Source organism: Haliotis rubra, unplaced genomic scaffold, assembly GCF_003918875.1.
Source record: "Haliotis rubra isolate DU_JTF1 unplaced genomic scaffold, ASM391887v1 Scf26, whole genome shotgun sequence".
In the NCBI taxonomy this organism is placed as follows: Eukaryota; Metazoa; Mollusca; class Gastropoda; order Lepetellida; family Haliotidae; genus Haliotis; species Haliotis rubra.
In genome coordinates, this window is record NW_025766669.1 from 673,390 (window position 1) to 692,357 (window position 18,968).

At 40.9% G+C, this 18,968-nt stretch overlaps 1 protein-coding gene across 1 annotated transcript in view; it reads left to right on the forward strand.

Annotated features, from left to right (window-relative positions):
• The window catches only part of LOC124280032 (mitochondrial genome maintenance exonuclease 1-like), a 72,723-nt gene extending 54,553 nt beyond the window's left edge, over nt 1–18,170 (forward strand). The window contains exons 5-6 of the mRNA XM_046715911.1: nt 17,797–17,903; nt 18,004–18,170. Coding sequence (XP_046571867.1) covers nt 17,797–17,903; nt 18,004–18,085 — 189 coding nt within the window. The 3' untranslated portion in view covers nt 18,086–18,170. The remainder of the gene's footprint in view (nt 1–17,796; nt 17,904–18,003) is intronic.
• Nucleotides 18,171–18,968: the final 798 nt, after the last annotated feature.

Consider the following 18,968-nt stretch of genomic DNA (forward strand, 5'->3'; position numbering starts at 1 on the left):
TCTATCAACAGGGTTGCTAGGGGTGGTTGGGTGGCCTTATTGGTTAAAGTTTCCGCTTGTCACGCCTACGATCTGGGTTTGTTTCCACACATGATGTCCACTGTGGTGATATTACTGGAATATTGCTAAAAGCAGCATAAAATATAAACTAATCTCAACAGAGCTGCTGATGGCATTTTGTTGAAAGCAGTTATGAAAGTTGATTTCTACCACTTTTGAACAAGCTTGATTCTGATCGGTCAGTCAGAAGTTCTAGACTGCATTAATATGCCACAGATGACACTTGATTTGTAGATAGTCATCAGTTAGAAACATCTTATAGCATACAGCTTTGTTATATCACTGTTAGGAAAATATTGTAGTGTATTCCTGCATTCTGTTCTCAATACAGTTTGGCTCACAGTGCAAGGGTACACAGATGGCACTGTTGACTAAGACACCACCATTGACTGTGAAGAATTGCTTCCCTTGGGAACCCCAGAAACCTATGACAGTGGGTTTGAATCCTGGTTTCTAGGTTTGTTTCATCATGCCTCACTTTGGGCATCAGGCTTACATGCCTTTGTCAGTAGTGTTTAAGAGGCGGCGGGGTAGCCTGGTGGTTAGAGCGTTCGCTAGTCACACTGATGTCACGATTCCCCACATGGGTACAATGTGTAAAGCCAATTTCTGGTGTGATATTGCTGGAATATTGCAAAAATCAGCGAAAAACTAAACTCAATCTCTTCCTCAGTAATGTATAAAGTATACACATACTCATATAACTTCTCTTTTACAATATTATTAGGTGGATAAAAAACTTTTATGATTTGTGCGCTAAATGTCTCCTGTTCGTTCATAAAATAACTGTGATGTACAATGGATATGACAAATTCATATTTTGATAAGGCAACATTTAACAAATCTTAAGCAAGCACAATGTTTTCCTTTGAAACTTCCTAAGCAACAGAGCTTTTTGCAATTATCTCAATGAAATATTATAAACTGGCCAAAAAAAGAAACGCAAAATGAATAAAAACGCAAAAATAACGTATATTCTTGATCAAAATCCAAATCTTTGATTCATAAAGTAGACTGACTGTTGTCAATCAATAATGCCTTTGGCAATGAGTTTGAAATTTCGTTCAGTTTTGTTCAAACAGATGAACATTCACAATTGAACAAAACACAGCCACTTGCTTGCCATGTCTCCTGAACGCACCAACAATGTACAGCACGTGAAACATGCGTACATTAGCAATATAAAGGCAGGGTTTTTGTTTGATTGTCACTTGCTGCTGATGTTAGAGAAAGACCTGGAAAGATGCCCCGACTCAGCGAAGCAGAGAGGAACATTGATGGTGAATCATTTTCAGCATGGTGCCAAGCACCATAACAAGACTGTGGAACCGATATCAGCACCAAGGAACCGCACATGATCGACCCAGATCTGTCAGACCAAGAGTGACCACCAGGGGGCAGGACCGGTACATCAGGTTACGTCATCAACGGAATCGAACCACAACTGCGTCCTCTACAGCATCCAACATACCGGGCCTGCTTAAGATATCGGCACAGACAGTGAGGAACAGATTGTGAGAAGCAGGACTTCGGGCTCGACGTCCTGTTCGTGGGGTCATTTTGACGATATCGTCAATGGTGTCAACAACACAGAGTATGGCCGCAACTGCGTTGGAGAAGAGTGTGGTTCAGTGACGAATCCCGATTCCTACTCTATCATTCAGATGGATGAACTCGAGTTTACAGATGTCAGGGACAACGTTTTGCGCCATGCTGTATTCGAGAAGTTGACAGATTCGGCGGTGGAAAATGTCATTTTCCAGCATGACAATGCCCGGACACATGCAGCTCGATTCACAACAGCAAACCTTCAGGCAAACAACCTCCAGGTTCTGCCTTGGCCATCGAAATCGCCGGATTTGAATCCCACAGAGCACCAATGGGATGAGTTGAACCGACGTGTACGTCAATCTCTACAACAGCTGCAGACACTAGAACAATTGGCTCAAGCACTTGAGGAGGAGCGGGCAAACATTCCCCTACGTGTCATTCAGACCCTTGTTGGGTCCTTGGGAAGGAGATGCCAGGCTGTTCTTGATGCCAATGGTGGGCATACGCGATACTGACCATGTTGATGACCTTGACCTTTGAATGTGACATTTCAACCCTGTCGTAATGACCTCGACTTCTGTGTTCTCCATGCTGCAAATTTCCTCCTTAGTAACATTATTTATTAACATATTAAATGTTCCTAAACAATTGAACCAAAATCTTGTTTTGCTTTTCTTGTTTTGGGTAGTGTATATTATGAAATCAACATAAGGTCAAAAGTTTCACATTGTATGGATTCAAATCAGAATACTTGACTGGATTAAAATAGGTTTAGGTTTGAATCAAGATAAAAAGGGGAGAAAAACAGCAAGTGTTTTTGCAATAATTCAATCATATTGTTATTGCTATTTTATCACCAAGTTTGCAACCTTTCCAGTGTTTATGTCCTCCAGGTATATGTTCATTCCCTAACTTCAGATTATTGTAGTAATAGGCAAAAAGGATGCAGATAAGGAATTTTGCTCCAGACATACACGAATTTGAATTACTTTGGAATGAGGTCAAATATCACCAGATGTCCGTTTGTTTGTGATGGCATGACCTACACATATATATTTATGCCCTCATCAAATAAAAGGTTATAAAAAACTTGAAAGAATGCTTGGCACTAATCTGCAAGAATTTCTTGCTAATAAAGTAAAACCTGCTCCATTTCTAGGTTATCCCTTTGCCAGCGGAATATTTATTGGATGCCTGTTTCAGGAGCTTCAGAAGCCACTGTCAGAGATTATGAGGGCCGTAAATCCCTTAGTACAGAGCTGATGACCTAGTGATGGCGGCATGGAGGGTCCTAATCCTAATAGATGTGTTCATATATAAATAAGGGCAGTGGGATACGATGATTTATGGCCTGTTGCAGGTAGCTGCCACCAGGGGGCAGTGTGGTGTCCGCCACATATCTACCTGGATTAGTGCTGTCACTGAGGGAGTTAATGCTGCTTGGTTAGTTTGACTGTCTCTGTGTCTAGACTAAACACAGATGGGGTGTTTTGTTATTACTTTTGAGTTATTTTATGTTCCTGACATGTTTTCTGCTGTGGAATTATAGATGATTGTAGAGTGAACACAAATTAATAATCATAATTTGGATATTTTAATGGATCAACTCCACACTCCAGTAGGGTGAGGATGGTTTTATGGTGCTTTTAGCAATATTCCAGCAATATCGTGGCAGGGAACACCAGAAATGGGCTTTACACAATGTACTTATGTGGGGAATCGAACCTGGATCTTCGGTGTGATGAGCAAAAGCTTAAACCACTAGGCTACCCCACCGCCCCACACTCCAGTAGAAAGCATTCACCGAATGCTGTATCATTACATTGGTCAGTGTATCAGTGTCTACTTAACCTTCATTCTCAGCTCCCTGGGGTGGTGGGGTAGCCTAGTGGTTAAAACATTCACTTGTCACGCCGAAGACCCGGGTTCAATTCCCCACATGGGTACAATGTGTGAAGCCCATTTCTGGTGTCCCCTGCCGCGATCTTGCTGGAATATTGCAAAAAGCGGCATAAAACTCACTCACTCTCAGCTCCCTGGGGAGAATATGATCCAAACTGCCTGTAAATAGTTTGGTTTACAGTCACATTCTCATCCTACCGGGTACCCATTCACTGCTGGGTAAATATAGACATATCAAACAATGTCACAGATGAGGAGACACCACATGCATAGCACATGCTTCTGTGTGGGGCAGGATCAAGGTCAAGAACTATGAAGTATACACAGTATACCCATCCAACCTAACCCTATGCAACCAATACAGCTTAACTTACTGATTTGTGACCTGTGTGCTACACAGAATATCACTTGCCACTTCATTGGTTAAAGAAATTTTATCAAGACTGTTAATTTGTGAACACAGATGGGATGGAGAACATGATGATGATCTGTTTTTGCAGTTTGCTTTCAATTGTTTCTTTAAGTTTTTCCCCCTGTTTTTGTTCAGTACCACTCACAGCAATATCACAGTTATATGACAACAGCCTTTTGAGTAGAGACCAGAAAATCCAGGGATTGATATCATGACCATCAACCTTGGATATGAAAACATGCATGAACATAAAGTCAGCCATCTTAACCACCTGATCCCCAAAGTCACCTCATATAACAAGCATGGGTAGTTGAAAATTAAGTCTAACCAAGATCTTCACGAGTCAGTTTAAGTCTCATTTTGTTTCGTTGCTGCAATTAATTTGTATGGTGTTATCTATTTATTTGCATCTATTTGTATGCTTACCATTTTTGAGTCAATGTTGTAACAAGAAACTGAAAAATGGGGTAAAAAACAAGATACAATCCTTACTGGCACCATGTTTATGTGGCCTGTCATTGTGAGTTATCTCCCCTGTCTGCATAGTTCCACTTCCTGTTTCTCCTCTTGACCCACACTGTCATGTCCCCTGTGGAACATTCATCTAGATTAACCCAGTATGGGAGCAAGTCTGCCCTCAGTGCCTGCAGCTCACAAATGTTTGCGTTAAGCTAGATGTATCTGAGCCTATGATCTGGTTTGAAGTTCTGGTATTAACTGTAATCCTTGGTGGTCAACACAGCTTTACTTCATTATCAGTGGCCTAGGCAGGGGACACACTTAGTTGGACTGACCCATGAAGATCCGGGTTAGAATTAATCTTCAGCAACCCAGGCTTGTTGTATGAGGCGACTAACGGGAAGGAGTGGTCAGGCTCTCTGACTTGGTTGACACATGTCATAGCATCCCAATTGCATAGATTGATGCTCATGATGTTGATCACTGGATTGTCTGGTCCAGACTCGATTATTAAATAACAACCAACCAACTTAGCTGGACTGGTGTTTGATCAAACATTGTTGGGGCATACAGTTGTTACAAGTTGTGGTGTGTGTTGTTGTTCATTACATCAATCACTTGCTTGGCATAGTCCAGATATAGACTATTTACAGGCCATCATCATCATAATATCAATCACTTGCTTGGCATAGTCCAGATATAGACTATTTACAGGCCATCATCATCATAATATCAATCACTTGCTTGGCATAGTCCAGATATAGACTATTTACAGGCCATCATCATCATAATATCAATCACTTGCTTGGCGTAGTCCAGATATAGACTATTTACAGGCCATCATCATCATAAAATAACATGTTAACATTTTTTGCTGAAAAAAACAATAAATTGCTCTGGTTTAGTAAAAAAGAAAGTCTGGATCAGACATTCTTCACCATTTGACATCACAAACATTGAACACCTCTGTAATTATTTCCTGTATTTTTGCTTTGCAGTGTGAAACTGAACCCACACATGGTTGTTTGGATTTTGTGGGTGTTGATGTGTTTGGTCTTCAAAACAGTCAGGTGTTGATACTTATATGTAAAGCATATTCAGCCCTAGGGGGATTGTTTATGAACATTTTGCATATGCACCTGTTTCTGTCCCTGCCTTTACAATATATGCACAAATCATGTAGCCCCCAGAAACTAGGCTGATTTGGGCTATTTTTTATAATGCTAGTCAACAAAATAATCCTACTATTACAGTTCGATAACCTGCATCCCTTCAGGCTTTCTGCACAGGTTATACAGACAGATATAAAACTGAAGAATATGTCATGACTTATCTTCCTTTGGTTCGGTGGTGGTGAGTCCAACTCACTCATGCATAAACATCGGTAGAATCTTTGAGGGAGGTTTTGGATGTTGATGGTGAAAGTTGAATGTTGACAAATTTTGATTACATTGTTACATATTTATGAATAGGACCATTTTTTGCCTTAAGATGCCGATTTATTTGATGAATTGGTGTATATCAGAGACAGGCCCACTATCAACAGTATATTTGTGTGTTCCAAGCTCAGGGTTAGTTGGGTTGCCTAGGTGTTAAATTGGCCCAAAGGTCCACATTCAATCTCCTCGATTCCATGTTTGAATATGTCGTGATATGGCTGCAATATTTCCAATGTGATGTAAACTTTTAACTACCCATGTTTGAATACCTTTTTTGGAGATGTCCCTTCACTCACCTACTCTCCCACTCACTCACTCACCCTTACCCACTCACCCACTCAGCTGTGACCCAGCTGTAGATATAGATGTATCACCGCAGAGACAGCCTTTCACTTAACACACGTGGAACAACAATGGTCTATGAGGTGTTATGTCACACTGAGATACTGCTTTTGTACTCCAAACGGCACAGTAAATTCCGTTCTTAGATAATTTAGGAAATTGATTCAATATTCCCCTCCTGCGTCCATGTGTAAATTGCGTGTCTGTACAATTCCATTATCCACATGCAACAGCTTGTGCAATTACATGTTGTGTTAGTGGAGTCCCTTGAGGACGAGGAAATGACTTTTCATCATTAGATCCTCTGGATGTGATGCAGCAATGCTTACAACTGTTACATAATCGCAACTTCCGATGCTGTCTACAGATGGGATTTGTAGTTTGTGGTGGAATAATTGAAAATTCCTGTGTAATTAAAACGTGATTAAAAGCTAACAGTGTTAGATTGTGTTTGTGACCATGTTTAACAGGATATTACCCAGGGGAGCTTGGTCCAGCTGGTGCAGTCTTCTATCAGCTGATTGTGGCATCTGTCTAGAGGGAGGTGTAGAGAGAGTTGCACTGTTCATATCTCACTTTAATTTGCAATATCAGCAGATTTGTTCGGCTGAAAAATGATGAGTCAGCTGTTTTATGAGAGGCTGTTGCATGATGCTGAGATTGATGTTTTTGTTAATTGGGCTATAACATCGTGATAGCTTTCCTGATGGGAATTTTGTTGAAATCTTGATTTATTACAGAACAAATCATTCTGTTGATTTATTAATATTACCAGAAAATTCATCTGCTGTATTTGCTGTGTTAGAGCTGACATGCTTGGAATATTATCAAAGGGATCCACACGTAGCAAATTTGTTTAGAGATTGAGCAGTAGTGAAGAAATTTGATTCACACAAAAATGAAACTAAAAGTCAGCAAGCAGTTATGTACCTTTCTACCTTCTACTCTGTGTGTGTGTACATGCGTGTGAACAAACCAAACATAATTTTTCAGATTTCTCACAGTAAAATATGATCTTACTGATACAATGTGTGAAGCCCATTTCTGGTGTCTTCGGCTATGATGATGCTGGAATATTGGTAGAAGCAGCATAAAACCATACTCACTCATTCAGTGCCAGCACCAGAATTATATCAGAAGATGTATCTATGCACCTATGGACAGACTGAGCCAGTGAGAAGACGGACCTATGGACCTATGGACAGACTGAGCCAGTCAGAAGATGGACCTATGGACCTATGGACAGACTGAGCCAGTCAGAAGATGGACCTATGGACCTATGGACAGACTGAGCCAGTGAGAAGATGGACCTATGGACAGACTGAGCCAGTGAGAAGATGTACCTATGGACAGACTGAGCCAGTGAGAAGATGGACCTATGGACAGACTGAGCCAGTGAGAAGATGGACCTATGGACAGACTGAGCCAGTGAGAAGATGGACCTATGGGCAGACTGAGCCAGTGAGAAGATGGACCTATTGGCAGACTGAGCCAGTGAGAAGATGTACCTATGGACCTATGGACAGACAGAACCATTCAGAAGATGTACCTATGCACCGTTGGACAGACTGAGCCAGTGAGAAGATGTACCTATGTACCTATGGACAGACTGAGCCAGTCAGAAGATGGACCTATGGACAGACTGAGCCAGTCAGAAGATGTACCTATGGACCTATGGACAGACAGAGTCAGTGAGAAGATGTACCTATGGACAGACCGAGCCAGTGAGAAGATGTACTTATGTACCTATGGACAGACTGAACCATTCAGAAGATGTACCTATGGACAGACTGAACCATTTAGAAGGTGTACCTATGGACCTATGGACAGACTGAGCCATTCAGAAAATGTACTTGTGGTCCTATGGACAGACAGAGTCAGTGAGAAGATGTACCTATGGACCTATGGACAGACTGAACCATTCAGAAAATGTACTTATGGTCCTATGGACAGACAGAGTCAGTGAGAAGATGTACCTATGGACCTATGGACAGACTGAGCCAGTCAGAAGATAGACCTATGGACCTATGGACAGACTGAGCCAGTCAGAAGATGTACCTGTGGACTAGTCTGTCTCACAGTCCCTGAACCACATTATTTTCCCTACTGCCAAGCCCTCTCTGCAGTGCTAAAGCCCTAAATAAAGCAAGTCTAGATTTCCTCAGGTTCAGAATCTCTGGTCTCCCTGGGGCTCCTTTTCAATTTAAATGGGCTTGTTTGTTACTATCAATATTGTATATATATTCAGAGACTAAGCATTAGTCTACCTGTGGACCTATGGACCTATGGACAGACTGTTGCCAAATGCCATCTCCATGGGTTGTCTTCCACTGGCTCTCTTGTTAAGTAAGTGTGTACCGCCTCCACACTAAGTGTCCATTGCTTGAAACAACCAGGATGACTTCAGCTTGTTGCTTTGTTTGTACAAGTTGAGAACAGTCATCTTGCATGAGTTCAGTTGCTGAGGGGGCACTCCATGCTGTATGCATACCCAGCTCCATCAACAGATATATAAAGCAGCCTATGTTGGCATCTCCAGGTTCTGTTGAGAGGCAGTTTCCACAACCTCTGCCGTTCCTTCACTCAAAACAAATTGTATTGGCTGCATGTTAGGACATTGTTGTTAGTGTGTATAATGGGCTGGTTCCAACTGATAAATTAATAGTGTATACTACTCAAAATTAGTTAAGGATTAACATCATTCTTTGATATTACTATTCATTTGTCATCGCATGACACAGGGACTGTATTACTATGGAAAGAGCAGGTGTGACACTTGTCATGTCACTTGTCATGTCACATTAACTGTTTTAATATTGAGGAATTGGGTGTGACACATCTAGACATATTACTAATGCTTAACCTCTGAATATATTTTATTTTGATAGAAACAAATAATTCCTTTTGAATTGAAAAGGAACTCAGTGACATGGGAAATCCAGAACCTGAAGAAAATCTAGACTTGCTTCATTTAGAACTTAGCACTGCAGAAAGGGCTGAGTGGGAGGGGGAAATAATTGTGGTTCAGGAACTGTGAAAGAGACTATTGTAAAGATTCAGGTTTTGTTTAACTTCTTGTGTGTACTATACTTAAGGTGATGTGTTTTTGTAGAAACTGAAGTAGCTGTTATTTAGAAGTATTTTAATGACATGAATCAAGCCAGGTCTTTTGTTATCCCTTGGAAGATGTTCGGGTGAAACTTGTAAATCAGATCATCAATGATACAGCATGTGGTTATGACTAATGAATGAATTCCCATGTCAATTTGTCAGTCAAACAGCTTATTACTGATTTTGTTTTGTTTGTTTAATCTCCCAGTTATATGACAATGATAAATAATTGAGTCTGGGCCAGACATACCAGAGATTGACATCATGAGCATCAGTTTCACAGCTGGGATACGATGACATGTGTCAACCAAATCAGCGAGCCAGACCATCAGATCCTGTTAGTCGCCTCTTACGACAAGCTTGGGTTACTGAAGACCAATTCTAACCCAGATCTTCACGGGGACCGAATTAAAGGAGACTTAGGAGTGCCAGTCTGTAAATATTAGGATACTACATAGGTTGTGGTAGACATCAAGTGCTCCCTTACGCTGGACAATTCCCAACACCCGCAGTTCATGTATCACCACATTGCCCTATTTGGTGCAGCGTATGCTAGAGGTGAAACTAAAAATAATTATCCCAAAGTTCTAAATGTTTCTTTTCAAACTTATACTTATTGGATTGTAACCACTTGATTTCTCAGACGGAGTTTTTTAACCATTGTATACATGAGAGAAGGCTTGAGGCCAAAAGCAATTCTCCAAGGAACTGTATATGCAAGGGAGACTCGGTACATGAGGTAGACCCAGTAGAACAAATACACTGAGTGAGCACCAATACAAACAGAAAAATACTGTTTTGTTTCTGAGATTATTTAGGTGACAAATGTGGACTTATTTTGGGATTATTCTTTTTCGTTTTCAAACACTGTGATTATTCGGGGAGAGCTACTGTGAAGTTAGTCTGTGTTTAATATATTTTCGTGTGTGCTTCTGCAGTGCCAAGAACATTGAGTACCACCAAAGACCATTCTTACTTCACATGACCGTCTGCTCCTAATAATGTTTCACTTTTTTAGCAACTTTAGTAAGTCAATTTCATTTTGTCCCAGATTTAAAAACATTTTCCTACAGATTCATAGCAGAAGCTGTTTGAGGTTACAATGGCCATAATCAATCTCTTTAATTATTCAAGTTGCTTTGGTTGTTGCCGTGAGAGATCATCAGAATCAAGTTGACTTTTGAAGTGTGAAGCGTTTTATGGATATCAGCTTATTATATTCCTTGGAACAATGTTCCAGAACAACAACTTGACAAAGACCTTTGATATGAAATGTCATATACTGGAGATTAGAATATCTTATTTGAAATGCGAGTAGTGATCTCTAATAGCTGCACGTCTCTAATAGACGGACGTATGGTCATCGTGATGTTCTTGAAATCTGCTTCACCCCCAAATGAACTCACGTCTGTCTCACTAAATTTCTTAATTTACTCAGGTGCCTCCAACGTTGCCTTTTCAAAAGGCTTTTCTTGTTTCATACACTGGTAAGAAACTAAAAGTTTGGTGGGTTTTATAAAATATTTCTGTAATAAGGATTGGTCTGGTAATGAGGACCACATCTTTATTTGTTGAGGCTGACTAGAGTTTTGAAGACTGTTTGTTTACATGTATCATTGACACCTTGAGCCACTTACTATAACAACACTGTGTGAGTTTGACTGTCCTCAACCTGTCCACCCGGCTGCACCCTCGGGTCACTGTCCCGCTTGGGGTCATGTCAACACTGGGGGGTCACCCTGTCACATGACCTGAGGTCATGGATTGAGGTCAGCCAGTACTCCACTATGTGCTCAGGTGTATGCTAAGTGAGATTTGGGAGATGTGATGATAACTCTATTGTAATAGAGATGGAGACAGTGTTGACGAAGCTGTTTATCTGTGACGGGGTCTGACATGTCAGCAAGAGTGATTCAAACAGGTGGGCCGATTTTGTAACGTTATGAATGAGTCTGAAGGAGATATCAGTGGGTGGCCAGTGCCGGGGTCAGACCCTAGGGAGCAGGATCAAGGGGTCCGAGTCTGTGGGGGGCTGGTTGATACGTGTGTGTGTGTGTGTGTGTATACACATTGATACCAGTCAGTGTGGGCAGCCTGACTACTGGTATACCACCCAGGGTCGGGCTGGATAAGCTGGTGATTGACGTAATGATATGATTATCCTGATAAACAATCAGCTGTCAGTTGTAAAGTAAAGTGTTTTTCATCGATTCATGTATTTCTTCTGTCAGGTCAACAGTGTCTATGCTGTTTGTGGTTATTGTAGAAAGGCTTCCTGTATTTCTTCAGTCAGGTCAACAGTATCTATGCTGTTTGTGGTTGTTGTAGCAAGGCTTCCTGTATTTCTTCAGTCAGGTCAACAGTCTCTATGCTGTTTGTGGTTGTTGTAGCAAGGCTTCCTGTATTTCTTCTGTCAGGTCAACAGTATCTATGCTGTTTGTGGTTATTGTAGCAAGGCTTCCTGTATTTCTTCAGTCAGGTCTATGCTGTTTGTGGTTGTTGTAGCAAGTTCCTCTATGCTGTTTGTGGTTGTTGTAGCAAGGCTTCCTGTATTTCTTCAGTCAGGTCAACAGTATCTATGCTGTTTGTGGTTATTGTAGCAAGGCTTCCTGTATTTCTTCAGTCAGGTCAACAGTATCTATGCTGTTTGTGGTTGTTGTAGCAAGGCTTCCTGTATTTCTTCTGTCAGGGCTTCCTGTATTTCTTCTGTCAGGTCAACAGTATCTATGCTGTTTGTGGTTGTTGTAGCAAGGCTTCCTGTATTTCTTCAGTCAGGTCAACAGTATCTATGCTGTTTGTGGTTATTGTAGCAAGGCTTCCTGTATTTCTTCAGTCAGGTCATCTATGCTGTTTGTGGTTATTGTAGCAAGGCTTCCTGTATTTCTTCAGTCAACAGTATTTCTTCAGTCAGGTCTATGCTGCTTTTGTGGTTATTGTAGCAAGGCTTCCAGTGTATTTCTATGCTTCAGGCTTCATTTCTTCTGTCAGGTCAACAGTATCTATGCTGTTTGTGGTTATTGTAGCAAGGCTTCCTGTATTTCTTCAGTCAGGTCAACAGTATCTATGCTGTTTGTGGTTATTGTAGCAAGGCTTCCTGTATTTCTTCAGTCAGGTCAACAGTATCTATGCTGTTTGTGGTTATTGTAGCAAGGCTTCCTGTATTTCTTCAGTCAGGTCAACAGTATCTATGCTGTTTGTGGTTATTGTAGCAAGGCTTCCTGTATTTCTTCAGTCAGGTCAACAGTATCTATGCTGTTTGTGGTTATTGTAGCAAGGCTTCCTGTATTTCTTCAGTCAGGTCAACAGTATCAATTGTAGCAAGGCTTCCTGTATTTCTTCAGTCAGGTCAACAGTATCTATGCTGTTTGTGGTTATTGTAGCAAGGCTTCCTGTATTTCTTCAGTCAGGTCAACAGTCATGCTGTTGTGGTTGTTGTAGCAACAGTCATCTATGCTGTTTGTGGTTGTTGTAGCAAGGCTTCCTGTATTTCTTCAGTCAGGTCAACAGTATCTATGCTGTTTGTGGTTGTTGTAGCAAGGCTTCCTGTATTTCTTCAGTCAGGTCAACAGTATCTATGCTGTTTGTGGTTGTTGTAGCAAGGCTTCCTGTATTTCTTCAGTCAGGTCAACAGTATCTATGCTGTTTGTGGTTATTGTAGCAAGGCTTCCTGTCAATTTCTTCAGTCAGGTCAACAGTCTCTATGCTGTTTGTGGTTATTGTAGCAAGGCTTCCTGTATTTCTTCTGTCAGGTCAACAGCAAATTGAAGCAAGGCAACATGAGAGTCATTTATTTAAGTCTGCAGTACATGTACAGTGTCCTTTGTATTTAAGGCTCTTGTATTTACTCCAACGTAATTACTATCAGCAACTATGTTAACTGGTGGGATAGACATAGAAAAGAGATTCAGGTTTGTGGTAAAGGGCACAGACTTAAAAAATTGGAAGTTTGAAAAATGGCAGTATTATCCTGGAAGGTTTACTTTCAAAATTAACCAAAGAATGTCCATCCATGGCTGTGTGCTGTAGGTTAGCAGAATGTCTAAAGCATTGACTTGTCCCCCTGAAAACCACGGTTCTTCGAAGCTGTCGATCGAGTCTGGACCAGACAATCCAGTGATCAACAGCATGAGCATCGTTCTGCGCAATTGGGAACCGATGACATGTGTCAACCAAGTCAGCGAGCCTGACCACCCAGATCCCGTTAGTCGCCTCTAACGACAAGCATGGGTTTCATGAAGAGCAATATTCTAACCCGGAGTTTCATTGGTCTCGATATCTTTGATGTTACGGATCTTGTGATTGAGTGTTGGTACCTCACACTGATCCCAGTTATGACCCTTGGTTTGTCATGAATGATCTAACAGAGCTTCCTCAACATAACAAACCAGAGATCAATCTCGTACAAAGTCATGAACAAAAATATTGTGTCGTAAGGGTAGCCCGTTGTTTAAGGCATTAACTCGTCATGCCAAAAACCTAGGTTCATTCCCCACATGGGTGCAATGTTTGGAAACTCAGTTTTGATGTCCAAAAATGGAATTTTCTGAAAGTCTAAAAAAACAGTAAGCAAGTGATTATTTTAGAGCATAACTGTTGTGATCATGTTATCAACAGAGGGACATCTTTATGTATGGGCAACACTGTGTGATGTATCTGATTGACTGACACCTCCGACCTGCGATCCCTCCACGCACACATGATAAGAGGGATTTGTGGCTTTGTCAACATGACCCTGTGTGTATTTGTATGTTGTGTCAGAGTACATACAAAGCACAACATAAACCAGCTGTATGTGCCACCTCTCACCATAGTCTGTGAAGTGACAATAGTCAATATGTGGATAGACCTGGCCATAGTGCCGAACATTGTGGCCTCGGCCCGCACACGAGGAACAAGGGAAGATAACCTTACCAAACAATGCATATGTGTACACTACTTACAATAGCAAACATGTCACATGTTGGACGCTGACGTGGTGGATCGCAATACTTGTTATCTCTGGGAAATGAAAGCAATATGCAGCATATGAAAGGGTTCGGTATATTTGGGAAGAGGTTGAAATTGGTGGGAGGGTGTTTGAATTCAACAAGTCTTAAGAGCTCTGATGTTTTTGTGAAACAGTTTTATTATTTTTTTAGGAAATGACCAATAGGTTAGATCAACATTGGTATCTTTGTATCTGGAAATAGGTTAAAGTCTCACATTAACCCTGATTATGCTTTTCTAGGCATAGGTGGGCGAGTTATGTCAGGCGCAACAAATTGATGTGAAGAGGTGACTCCCTTGAATTTCAGTTTGTCTCGATTATGTTTGAACCATACCTATACTCTTGGATTTCACCTGGGTGGTCACCCATGAAGATCTGTGTTAGAATTGGTCTTCAGCAACCCAAGAGTCATAAGAGGCGACTAATGGGATTGGGTGTTCAGGCTTGCTGACTGGGTTGATACATGTCATCGTGTCCCAATTGTGCAGGTTGATGTACATGATGCTGATCACTGGATTGTCGGGTCCAGACTTGATTATTTATAGACCGCTGCCATGTAGCTGGGGTATTGCTGAGTGCGGCATTAAACAACCAACCAATAGCCAAGGTGGTAACAAACCAGAGGTCATCTAAGAACTGCATCACCCCAGTCTCTCCTCCCGCATGACGTGGCGTGATGTAACTTGAATACTGTTTACATCAATGTTAAACCCAAGTGACTCCACCAAAATGGAGTTACACTGAAATACTGTGTATAGTGGCTTCAAGCCAAAGTCACTTTCATGATCTCAGTGATTGTTGTCAGTCTCATATTTATTTAAAAGTGAAAACATAAATATTGAATATTGTTAGACCAAATCATTTGTGTTTTTGTTTCCAAAGGTATTTTGTCAACTTAGGTGCATTATCCTCAGCAGTTAACAGTATAAGTAAAGTAATTAGTATACAGCTCAAAAGAAGTTAAAGAACCATCTGTTCGACTCATGTAATCGTAGGTTAAATGTAGCAATATGAAAGAATTGGTGTTCTTTAACAGCTTGTGAGTAGTATATTTGATACTTCAAGCATAAGGTCAGAATGTAGTGTTTAAAGTGGCTGCTGCTATGAAACACTGTAATCATTTTTCATATTTTTCCATAATTATATGTAGATATAATTTGTTTCAATGAGGAAGTTTGCACCACTTGTCTGGGTGTATTTAATCAGGCTATCAAAGCGTCTTGAATGGACTGATGTTTGTTTAATGGCACTGATCCTCTTGAGGTTACGTGACTTCAAAAGTATGTAATGGACTTTCAATTGTTTAGTGACAAACAACAGTTAAACTCCTGTAATAGCTGGTTGACTTGGGCCCTTGTTCAACAGTGTGGTCTGTTTAAGTCGGGTTACGTGTTGACTTACGTCGCTGGACATGAGGAGATTATGTCAGTACAATTAGACGTGGAAATAAGATAAATTGAGACCTCTTCACAGTGAGATTGCTTCCAGAAAAAGATCAAGTGGATATTAACAGTGTGACTACTGTGACGTAGAACTGGAAGTGGCAGGACATACTTACCGTTTTTATGAATAGGTTGTATTACCACTGATGTTTAATGTTTCACTAATAATGATATATAGAATATATAGAATTACTGATAGTTTGCTTTGTACATCCAGTGGAATCTGTTTTGCCAGAATAACTCTGGTGTTGCTGTTTTATATTATTTTGGTGTCTCCTGAACACCTTAAACTGTTTCATAGTATTTTAGTATTCCTTGAACACCTTAAGATGTTATATTATTTGGTGTTCCTTGAATGCCTCAAACTGTTTTATATTATTTTGTGTTCCTGGAACACCTTAAACTGTTTTATATTATTTTGGTGTCCCTTGAATGCCTCAAACTGTATTATATTATTTTGGTGTCCCTTGAACACCTTAAACTGTTTTAAATTTTCTTGATGTTTTATAATGAATCAAGTGATCAGTGATCCAGTGTACATTTTACTGATGGTAAAAGGCATAACAACTGTAATACAAATATTCTGTAATCAAGAAGAACAGCTAGGCTTGTTATGTGAAAATAGATTTTCTGTGTAAGTGTCCTCATACAACATGCCCCGGCCATGTGGTTTTTATGTCAGGTCAGTAGGTTGTAAACATGTCCTGGTAATAGGGCAGTATAACGAAACACCTGGCAGGCAAATAATCAACACAGGTTACTTCACTTAGCTGTACTAGCGGCCTGACAACTGATCACTACAGGTGGATGAGATGGGCGTCCCTCTGCTGGCCTCTTTACCATTGTGTCGTCAACGCTGGTGTTACAGTGGTCTACAGTGGTGTTAAAGAGTACTTGAGAAAGATTATTATTGATTCCAAATGTCCGGGTAAAGGTTATTGTATAGTGCAATTTAGATGGAAATACTGTGAATCATGCCTTGTGTTACGTCTCCAATCCCTTTGAATGGTAAATCGTTTGGTGCAATATTGGGGGTAGACCTATTGAGTTGTACATGCTGTTCTGCTATAATAGATAGCCTGTCCCTTTTTACAGAGCCAGTTGATTGGAATGATTTATCATAGGTATGACAGCGCTGTGCTCAAAGCCTCTTTCAATGACAGATCCCCAACATCGACATTCTTCATTGGTTGAGTTAAGAGCATTCATGGTCCTGGTACTTAGATTGCCTGATAAGTAGAACTACATTTTAGTTTTCTGTGGACATAAGAAAAGCATGAATTTATGCTTAAATCAAATGTGTAGACTTTAATATTTTATTGACTTTTAACATTTATTACTAGCTCTTATTTCATTGTTCATGCCATGTTGAGTGCTGGCATGTATTTGAAGACATAATCTGCAGGGTAAGATAAGGTATGCCCTGACTGTGACACCTGTGAAGATGTGTAAGTCATGCCTGTTGTAAGAGGCCACGGGATCGGGTGGTCAGGCCTGCTGACTTGGTTGACAAATAGTGTGGATTGATGATCACTAGATTGCCTGGTCCAGACTCGATTATTTACAGACCGCCACTATGCAGCTGGAATATTGCTGAGTGCCGTGTTAAACAACAAACAAACCAACCGACCTAATTGTGAGACATCAAATATTAAAGGTTGGTAAGGGTACCATGTAGTGAAAGCATTTGCTCATCATGTCCAAGGCCTGGGATCGATTTCTTACATGGAGGCAATGTGTGAAGTGTCTAGTGTCCCTACCCTGACTGAAATATTGGCACTGTGACTGATGTACTGACTGACTGACTGAGTTTGGTTTTACTCCGCTTTTAGCAATATTCCAGCAACATCACAGCGGGGGGACACCAGAAATGGGCTTCACACATAGTACCCATGTGGGGATTCGAACCCGAGTCTTCGGCATGACGAGCCAACGCTTTAACCATTAGGCTACCCCACCGCCCCTGTGACTGATGTAGATCAATATATATTGATATAGATATATCACTGGAAAAGAGCATAGACATTGTCATTTTTGGATGTCAAAGATTACCACTAACTGTTGATTTCAACTAAATTCTTTGTTTTCCAGCATGGCCCTGTCACTCATGCTGTTATTGTAATTGCGTACCCCTGGGGCGAGCCGGCCCATGTCCATGTGATCGACCATCAGCAATGTGAAAAGTACTGGGCGCAGTGGTGTGGTCGACTTCATCAGTACTGGAACATTGTGGCCAAGGAGAAAGGTCTTCAAGAAAACCGGATGGTGTCCTCAGCATGAGAAGTGCTGGGTGCAGTGGTGTGGTCGACTAAACCAGTACTGGAACATTGTGGCCAAGGAGAAAGGTCTTCAAGAAAACCAGATGGTGTCCGCAGCATGAGAAGTACTGGGTATGGGCGTGTGGTCGACTATACCGGTACTGGAACATTGAGGCTAAGGAGAAAGGTCTTCAAGAAAACCAGATGGTGTCCATATACCGGGTACTGGAACATTGTGCATGAGAAGTACTGGAAGTACTTACACGGGCGCATGGTCGACTGGTACTGGAACATTATACGGTAAAGGTACTGGAACATTGAGGCTAAGGAGAAAGGTCTTCAAGAAAACCAGATGGTGTCTGCAGCACAGTCACCTACACCAGTACTGGAACTATCTCAGAATATGATCTTCAGACAAATTTAAGGGTGCTTGCAGTGTAGGATGTACTGAGCCTAGCTACTGGTGGTCGAGTTTCTGTATCAGGCTTTGAAGAAGAAACTAGCAGAAAAATAGATTTTTCTCAGAAAGTATCTTCGGTTGGAAATACCTTGTATCTGGTAGGAATCACGGACTGTTATCCTAGATACAAGCCTGGAAGACTACCTCAGATCCTAGAGCTGACAGACCAGTAGTACCAAAATTTGACTAATGTCAGTAAAGCTGTGTATGTAATAGTGGTCTGTATGTAATCGTGGTCTGTAGACTGCAGCTTGACAAGCCTTTCTCATGGGTCTGAAGCCAATGATGAAAACAGTCAACAGTTATGGCCAAGCTTAGGTAACATGTACATGATGTATGCAGGTTTTTTCATGGGTCATGAAATCATGGGAGAATATGTACCATCTATCCTTATGGTGTCAATGACTTCATGGTACTACTGTTGCAATACTGTAATATTTTATGTCGGTAAAGAAAGGAGACTGTTAAGATTCACAGGCATTTTCTTTCTGTTTATTATTATGAAAGGCATTAAGGGTTTACTTTGAGTTCCACAGGGGTGTCTT